Source organism: Limulus polyphemus, unplaced genomic scaffold, assembly GCF_000517525.1.
Source record: "Limulus polyphemus unplaced genomic scaffold, Limulus_polyphemus-2.1.2 Scaffold638, whole genome shotgun sequence".
Taxonomy (NCBI): domain Eukaryota; kingdom Metazoa; phylum Arthropoda; class Merostomata; order Xiphosura; family Limulidae; genus Limulus; species Limulus polyphemus.
Window position 1 is genome coordinate 313,405 of NW_013666248.1, and position 9,994 is coordinate 323,398.

At 32.8% G+C, this 9,994-nt stretch overlaps 1 protein-coding gene across 2 annotated transcripts in view; it reads left to right on the top strand.

Annotated features, from left to right (window-relative positions):
* Window positions 1-9,994, top strand: part of LOC106459620 (synaptotagmin-12-like) — a 39,794-nt gene that overhangs the window by 9,716 nt on the left and 20,084 nt on the right. For both annotated transcript variants that reach the window (XM_022386145.1, XM_013919251.2), the window contains exons 2-3: window positions 1,717-1,998; window positions 4,344-4,620. In XM_022386145.1, the coding sequence (XP_022241853.1) occupies window positions 1,813-1,998; window positions 4,344-4,620 (463 nt within the window). In that variant the 5' untranslated portion in view covers window positions 1,717-1,812. The remainder of the gene's footprint in view (window positions 1-1,716; window positions 1,999-4,343; window positions 4,621-9,994) is intronic.

Below are 9,994 nucleotides of genomic sequence, written 5' to 3' on the forward strand. Positions count from 1 at the left end.
ATTATATATATATATACATATATAATTAACAAAACTAAAGACGATTTGCTGGTAATATATTATTCCATGACTGTTAGCAAATAAACGATCAAATAACTACAGAGCCCGGGAGAGGAGATGGGGAAATATTTATGTTGTGCGCACGATATACTTACTGTCTTGTTCCCACGAGGTAGTATAAGTCGTGGGAACGAGACAATAAATGCGCACGACATAAATATTTTTTCTTACGTCACCTCTAGGCTCTGTAAATAAAAAAAAAACTTTTGTTTGCAATGACTAGCCTTCTAGTGGCACAGCGGTAAGTCTGAAGACTTATAACGATAAAAACCGAGTTTCAATACCCATGGTTGGCATAGTAAAGACAGCCCATTGTGTAGCTTTGTGCTAAAAATTAAACAGACAAATACAGTGAATGAAATTATAAACTATCAAATAAATAGATGCTAAACGTTTGTTCAAAACTTATCTTATGAAATGTTAGCTGGATGAAATGCAGAAATATTTAAACTTTTAGAAAACACACGAATCAATAATTACAGAACGTATGCAATTCCATAACTTGTGACTGATACATTTCAGTAACTCTAGAACAGATGACTGTCACAAATTAGTAAATCTAGAACCTATGACTGATACAATTCAGAATGTTTGGAACCGTTAGCTGACACAATTCAGTAATTATAAAATTAACAGAAGACAATTCAGTAACTCTAGAAGAGCTAGCTGACATATCATTCGCAAACTATAGTCCAGACAGTTGAAATATAATTCGTGCGCACGACATAAATATTTTCATCTAGTCTCCTTCCGGGCTCCATAAATAGAAAACATTTGTTTTCAATAACGAACTATCAGACAAATAAATGCCAAAAAGTTTGTTGAAAACTTATCTTTCGAACTGTTAACTAGACGGTAAACTTTTAGAAGACACAGGTCTCAATAATTACAGAACGTATGACTGATGCAATTCCATAACTCCAGAACAACTGATTGCCACAAATTAGTACCTCTAGAATCTATGTGTGGCACAATTCATTAGCTCTAGAAACTGTGACTGACACAATTCAGTAATCATTAAAGTTACAGAAGACAAGTTACTGAGTAACATACTATTCAGAAATTATAGTCCCGTTAGTTGATTCACAATGTAGATCTGTTAATGGGTACATAATTCAGTATTTATCGAACAAATAAACGACAAATAATTATATGTTAAATAATCCTAGAAATATTAGTTGAACCACATGACAGTAATTCTACAGCTGTTGGGAGATATAACTCAGTGCCGAACTCTAGAATATTTACTTTTTATCATCTACAATATGAATTTAAACTTTAGATGAACATTTTCTGTCAGAACATCTAAAAGCACTATTATCAAATGGTAAATACCCTAATACAGTTCAGACTCTCATACAAACTAATGATTATTTACAAACAATACAAACGCAGTTACACTGTGACAAAATCTAAAAACTACAAGAAATAACTAAGATCACTGTAAGGGAAAAAACTAAGTGGCCAATGTTTCGGTCAAAAGACATTCATCAGGACTCTCGAAACAATTCTGATAATTTCTTTACTAGCCTTTAAGTTAAATTCTCTGATTTTAAATTTTTATGGTTTTGTTTTTTATTTTTTTTTTGCTAGTTCATAACTGTAAAAGGAAATTGAGTGAATATGTTTTCATTAAGAAACCATTTTCTTTCGCAGATAGCACCTGAAGACCAGAGCCCCATGGTGTCAAATATCTAATACTTACTTAAGGCTTTTTTTTTTATAAAATAGTTGATTATCTAAATATAAACTATGAAAGATTTGGCTGTCGCTGTCACTCTAATTGGTATTAGTATCATTGTGTGCGCCATTATATACGGATTGTGCCGATTACTCGGTGGTTGGACGTGGCTACGATCTTGGCTGACCGGAAGTAAGGAAGAAATAGCACATCTGACAAAAAATGAGGACTTTAATATGAAAGGTTATAGTAATATGGTAAGTAGACATTCATAGCAGAACTGATTATTCCTCAGTTTAAGATTTACATGCACGCCATTGTGTTTAAAAACGTCAGTTCACTAATCTCTGTTTCTTTACACATATTCATATGATTAGCTAAATATGACAAAAAATAAATAATTGAAACATATTTGGCCTTCTTATTCCTTTATAAAAGTTTTGTGAAAACCGTTTATGTTCTATATATCCTTAGCATTCTGTTTTTTAGTCATTGTATAGCAACTGCAAGAGACTTAGTGAATCCCAGCCTCTTAATCTCGTGCCTTTCCTAGCTGTCATTTTCAATTATACTTATTATTTCAAAACTAAAAACAACACAAAGAAAGGCACATTTTCGTTATACTTGCGAGGCCATAATATTGCAATGTTTATTTATTACAAACTTTTTAATTAATAAACAGAAGAAAAATATCATTTTCTATTTCGACATTTAGTTCGTTGGAGCTAATGTACAAAATACAGTTGTTATTTTTCCCATGATGTTTTCATTCGACAAGTTGCAAACGGAAACATGCACAACAAAAGTGCTTTTTTACCTAGGCTGTTATACATTGACATCAGTTTCGTGTCCCTCAAGATTCACAATCATCCGTCATTCTTCTAGTCTTCGTCACAGTTCGTGCTTCTTCTTCTAAACGATGATACTTTGCCATTTCTCGTGCTTCTTCTTCTGGACCATAATACTCGCCATCCCTCCTAATTTTTCTCATATGCCATCAACAATGTCCCTCATCTAATCTTTGTCATTCCTTATACATCTTTTTTTCTACATCTTCATCAAAAATTTTATCATGTTTCTCATCCCATTTTTTGTTTCCTAATCTTCTTGGCATATTTACTCTTCATTTACTATTGCTCTCTTTATTATACATCTGATCTCTGTTCCCTCTATCGTTTCTATGTAGTAATTCAGATCGTAAAATATTCTCCGGGTGACATTTTACAATGTAATTACCTAGGCAAGCAAAAATTCATTTCAAAGTCAGAAATGATAACTTAAATAAAGAACTGCTAATTAACAAGTCAAAATTATATGCCTATGTAGTATAGAAACTGCAAGTTAGGTATTTCTCATTCCAAGGGTAGCAGATAAAAGCTATCCACTGAAATATGTCCTCCAACTTCTCATTCTGCATCTACTTTCCTCACTTTATAGCCTTATTATATTTTCACTTTATACTATCCTCTTCCTGTCACTCGCCCAAAGACCTTTTCATTTCCTCAACCACAACCTTCTATTCCTCCCTCGGTTGTCTTCAATCTGTTTTTGACAGTTTAAACCATTTTATTCTTCTCCTCTCACATCGCTCTGTATCGTTCTACTTTTGTCTGTCCAAAGTAAGTAGAAAACAAAGGATAAGTTTTATAAAAAAGTTTTATTGTTTGAACAAGCGTTTCTTTTCAATCAAAGACTATCAGGAAATGCCATAAATGATAATAAGAATCGTGCTTTTCAAAGTGGGGTCCTATCCTCACTTAGACATCTTCTTCTGGAATAAGAAAAGCACGCAGGAAACACTAGTATGAAATATTTGTTTATTTGCTATCGTTCTACATTATTTTACCATTCCTATTTCTATTTTTCTTTCTCTCAATTCATACGCAATCACTTTCTTAAATCTACCTCTCCTTTCAAGCATTCTTCTACTTTTATCACTCTACAGCCTTCCACTCTCCTCATTATATACCTTTCTCAATTCATACACTTTATAGACGTCTATATTTCTCTTAACTTACACTTTACTTCTCTTACTCTTCATACCTTCATAGATATCTCAATTCACATACTTTATAGACATCTATATTTTTCTTACCTTACACTCCTTTATTTCTCTAATTCTTCATACCTCCATACCTTTCTCAATTCACATTTTTTTTAAATCTCTAATATTCTTCGCATCTAATTTCCTCATTTTATTTCTTTCAATGTCAACAGTCGTTCTATTTCTCGCACTTTATGTGTAATTATATTTCCTTCATTCAATATATCTTTATACTTATCTAGTTTTAAGTTCATCTATATTTCTATCTTTCCATATTCTTATATTTATTCACTATACAATTACCTCACGTTTTACATTTTTACATTTACTTCGTTTCATACCTATTCTTGTCTCACTTTATTCTTGTTGGTACTTCATTTCCATTTCATCCTTTTACTTCGCTAATCTTATATCCTTTTACTTTGCTCCCCTACAAACTTCGACTTCTTTCTTCCTTTACATGCACTTCAGTCTTTCTAATTCATTTACTTTCGCCACATTTTCTCGCTTCATCTTCTTGCTTATAGCCACAATGTAATTTCACCGTCAATTTTCCAGGAAGAATCCGAGTCCGACTTGGCGCTGAACGCGAGTGGAAACTACAAACATTTTGACAATGTCACAAACGATGTTAAGTTGGTGGACGAAGTAAAACCTGGAGAAAAGAAAACCGATTTAATACCATTGATGCCTCGCCCTCGTCCCCGACCACATCAGACACCTGTCCCAGATCCAATTGCAGTATTAGCGCAACCTACAGATAAAGTGATTAGACAATCTTCTAGAGACAGCGACGGGAAACATAGTCCAGACTCTGATCTACCGGACGCTTTAGGTATGCACTAGTAGTAGTAAGCACCACGTATAACATGTAGTTAAGATGCAACTTCGAATCAATTTCGTTCTTATAATACAAAACCAGTAGTGAAGTTCAAGTTAACCACGTTTTCAATTAAAGTGTAGTATATTTTAAATTGAATGTGTTTATTATTTATATATATCTTTATTATCCAGGAAATAATTACCATCAATGAAAAAAAAACGAGCTTTAATTTCAGAAACCATGATTTATTGAACGTCTAAAACGTATCTTAAGTTTTAGTTTCTGTTTTTTCAAGTTTGTTTAATCTCAAAATCATACAATGGGCTAGCTACGGAAATCGAACGCCTCATTTTAGCACTGGAAGTTCGTAAACCTACCACTTACCGCTTAAGATCGTCGTATTGCTTGATAAAGAAGCCACTGTGAAATATTGTAAACTTAATTATGTTATAATTTTGGGTTCGGTCTTCGATTGTGATTATAAATTCTGTGACACTCCAGTAAGATTTGAACTTGTCAGAACACTATTACACTCTCACCTTTAAAGCAAACAATGAAGAACTAACCATTAACTACTGTCTCGCTTCACTAAATATACTTAGGACCTCTACTTGGGAAAACCTAGATCATACTGCACTTGAAGACAAGAATAGAGACGATTGTCTGCTTCATTCAGTATTTGAAGGACCTCTAGTTGGGAAAACCTAGTTTATACTGTACCCTGAAGGTTAGGGTGAAAATAACGGCTTTGTTTCACTAGGTATTTTAGACCCTTTATTTGATAAAACCTAGATTATTCTATGCCCTAAAAACGAGGATAAAGATGACTGTTTTTCTTCACTCGATATTCTTAGGATCTATAGTTAAAAAGACCTAGAGCATATTGTACATTGGAGGAGAATATGATGATGAATTAGACATATTTGGAACCTTTAATGGTAAAGACCTGTTTGCCTAATCTGGCACTATTAGGACCTATGTTGAAAAACCTAATTATTTTAATTTAGTCTGGAGATGTGAATAAAGGTCACTCTGTTTCACCACGTTCGATATCTTTATTTGGGAAACTTAGATTAGAACTTATTTTCGTGGAAAAAATATACAAATGACTACATATAACTGTGGCTATCTGTCTTCTCTCACCAGCTCCAATAAATAAATTGTTTGTCGTTCTTATTAAAACTTTTCTCTTCATATTATGTTTCGGTCTTTCATGACATTGAACATGGATTATTGTACCGTGAATATAAGCCATGCAGAAGAAGAAAGAAATTAACTGAGATAAAGGATGAAAAATAGAAGAAATATCCATAATTCTAAGTAATACATAACGAGATAAATGAATAACAGTGTTGAATGTGTTTTTTTTCTTTCAAACTCAGTAGAAACTTAGAATAAATGCTTTGAAATGTTACTGTTAATGTTCTAGTCTCGAGCTAGGTACGGTAATTGAATCGGCTTACAGTTTTATACCCTAGCGTGAATTATATGATCATCTGCACGACTGGTACATTGTGCAGTCACTTATTATTAAGTTATAATGTGTTCATATACTGTAATACAGAATTTTATTACAATGCAGTAAACTAATATTTCAATGTTAGATAAAACAAATGTTAAAGACGTTCCCCGAAGTGAAATATTCAGATTTTACTCTTTGCCACAGAAAACAATGACGGCTATCAGAGTTCTCTTCAGTATATGTATTTTGACTATTACTCTTAATGTCTATATAATAGGTTTAAGATAAATACACATAAACATATAATTCCAAACAACTAGACTAAAAGTACAAGCATCGTACACAAAAGACAGATATGTATAAAACTACGATACAAACTAGAAGGGGCCCTAGTTAAACATATTTTGGTGAGAGAGTTATCGCAAGAAGAATACCTGTATAGAGAATGGGATACACATTTTATCATAGTTAACCTTAAATGGGACCCTTCTCAATCAAATCTACAAGTTCAAATACTTAGGGGCATGGATTACATCAGATGACACATATCAAAATGAGGTCAAGAGCACAATTGCACAGGCTATGACAGCATTTATGAAGGTGAAAAATATATTGAATAAGAAAGGTATACCAAAGAAAGTGTGCAAAAGAGTTCTTAGCTGCTACATCGAACCAATCTTGATGTACAGTTGCTAATCATGGAGAATAAACAAACAAATGGAAAAATCACTTAATGCGACCAAAATATGGTTCCTGCGTAGAATGCTTAAGGATTTCTACAAAGACCGGAAAACATGTGAAAAAGTTCTACAACAAGAAGAAACAAAAAACATTGATAACATAATATAAAAAAGACAAGCGGCATTCTTTGGTCATGTGATGATGGATGGAACACTTGGTAACAACTGAAAAATATGTGGAGAAAAGAAGTAGAGGTAGAGAGCGAGAGAAGATCCTGGACTGTAATCACAAGTGTCTGGGACCTGGAAAGATGGAGGGACGTGATCGCCTACGTTACAAAACACGGCACTTGATGACGAATCTCCATTTCCAGCTTCAGTTTTAACACAATGGAATTAGGATGATAAACTCTAATTTTCTTTCTTTAAGTATGAATGTGCTTTATCCTAGACATCATTATGCTGTTCATTCATACACATGTATGACTATTAGATGAAATGAAATACCAATTTCGCATGATAAGCTTTACTTATAATATACCCAGTAAGCTATTTTCAACAACCTGTTTTTATTATTATTATTATTTTTAAAGTTCTTTGTTTTTCTGTTTTGTTAAAATCGACTGCATTTCGACATAGGACTCAGACATTGAATTGTAATATTAGATGTTGAGAGTCATGGGCTTAAGCATCTATATCTGCTCCTAATTTTTACAAGTATTGGGGGAAATCATTTCTCGTTAAATAATAAAGTTATCTAGGGCTGGCTACTGAATTTAAGAAAAGGAACCAAACAAGATAGGGAGCTAAGTGGACACTTCACTTGATCCGGCTATTGATCTCATAGCAGACAAAGCCGTCTCGACTTTGCGTGGAAAATAAATTCTCTACATTACTTACTGGCTTCCCCACATTGTCCATTTAGAGCTTGGTGTTTGAATATAATCTCAGCTTTAATCTTTTTACTTTTCCTATATTTAACTTTCAAATACTACTTTTATGACTATCTTACAATAGAGTAACATTTTACGACTAAAAATTCTAGTTCTATTTGTTTTGCCAGTGAGAAAGCCAGTAATGTAAGGATGTTATTCTCCATCTAAAGTTGAGACGGCTAAGTGTGTTATGTGATCATTAGCCAATCAACTAATATGTCCACTTCCATCCCTATCTTGTTTGGTTCCTTTTTTCAAGCTCAGTAGCCACCCCTATTTAGCTTTTATATTTAGGGATAATATTTTTCCAGATACTTGTTTGTTTACTTTTTTATAAAATGGCGTACGTGGGTTACTAGAGTATATTCTAAGGCTTTATAAATTTTGCATAGAATAATAATAAAATAGATAGTCAAAGATCCTGAAACTGTATTGCTCTATTGAATTATGATAAAATTATAGTTATTACTAGAACTAGGCAGGCGCTAGGCCTGTTGAAAAAAGCTGATGATGAACGAACATAAGAAATCTCGGTTTTGGCTATTCGCCGGTTTTCGACCTTGGGACGACGCTCTGTATAGCTGAAAAGCGGCATATACACCTGAGATACAGCGAATATGGCAAGTAGCTCTTCATATCTAGCTTCTGATGAACTGCAGAGAAGAAAATCCAGATGATTTTTATATTGCTTTAATACGGGGGTCCGTGCCATCCCTATATGCTAGTGCACTTTCCGATATTTTCAGTTCATTTCACCTATATGGCTTGCATATGGACCTTAAATAAAACTCTGTTAGTTATTGATAATATAATAAAAAAAGGATATTGTTTTTAAACCTTCCAATGTTGAACAATCAATTAGAAAGAAAACTTTAAAGTTACCCCCCCAATGGCTTAACAGTAAGTCTATGGGCTTATAACGCTAAAAATCGGGTTTCGATACCAGTGGTTGGCACAATACATCAAGCCTGTTGTGTAGTTTTGCGCTTAACTAAAAAAACAAAGTCAAGAACTTAAATAATTACAATAACAATTAAGTTACCAAAAATATGATCTTAGAGAAATACAAAATTTTTAACAATCAAATAAAAATAATTACGATCATCGTGTATAAATATTTTACGTAAAAGTGACAATAAACATCATTGTAATTAATTAAACGAATTAAATTGATAAATATTTTTCATTTTGAAGTTTGTCCAAAGAATCATTATTCCAATTGGCTCTTTGATTACTTTGTAACAAAATAACTGTTAAGCGATGAGTTTTATTTGTAATGTCTTACTATGAGTTCAAGTTTAAATAGAAACTATATTTATTTACCAAAAGTATTGCGCTGTTCTCAATCAAACAATCTCTCCAGATTAATTTAAAATGTTCATTTTTGTGGTCAAACAACTCAAAGCTCAAAGTGTCAATCGATGGCACTGTTATTACAAAGATAAACTTATTGAAAACTTGCAGTTTTTACTTTTATGTAACTTACCGGATAATTTTGTTATGTACGTGCTACTTTGGTTTTTACTTTTTAGTTTTTACTCACCAACCACAATTATCGGTATTAGATGCAAACTGTGATTAATCCAAGCATTATCTTCTAAAGCTAAAGATTTCTGGTGATTGAAAATATTTGAGATCATCTTATTGGGATAATTAAATACATATATATATATTGGTGAAAGAATTAGATGCATTTGTTGTTGCCAGCTGAAATGAAAATTAACTGTAAAATATATTGTTTTTAAAAATTGCATATAAAATGTTGTTTCCGTTTCTAATTGTAAAGTTTGCCCCTAGCAGTCATCAAGGAACCCCCAAATTCTAGTCAAAATCAGCAACAAATGTACAAAGTTATCCTTTCGTAAGTACGATAGTACTTGTAGTAGGAATGAGCCAGATGAGCAATACAAACTAAAATTTCAAACACACTGGAAGCAGCGTGTAAACTAAACTTTATAAGCACTTTACACACACTGTTCAGCAGTAAGCAAACCAACTGCAGAGTAACAAGCCACCAAATCACTTGAGTAAAACAAAAATTTCACAAAACCACAAATTTGTCAATCTGACTACCTGACTGACTAACATTGTTGGAAAGGCGTAGCTCTCTCCTGCTTTCATCTTATGCAAATCTAAATGCACATGATTGAATTGCATTATCTTGGCTAAAAGCGTTTTTCTTAGTTTTACTTATAACCTTAGTGATAGCAAGTAATAACAATAACCATTTTGCAACATTACTAACGAGTTTGTTTGTTTGTTTGTGTGTTTTTTGAATTTCGCACAAAGCTACACGAGGGCTATCTGCG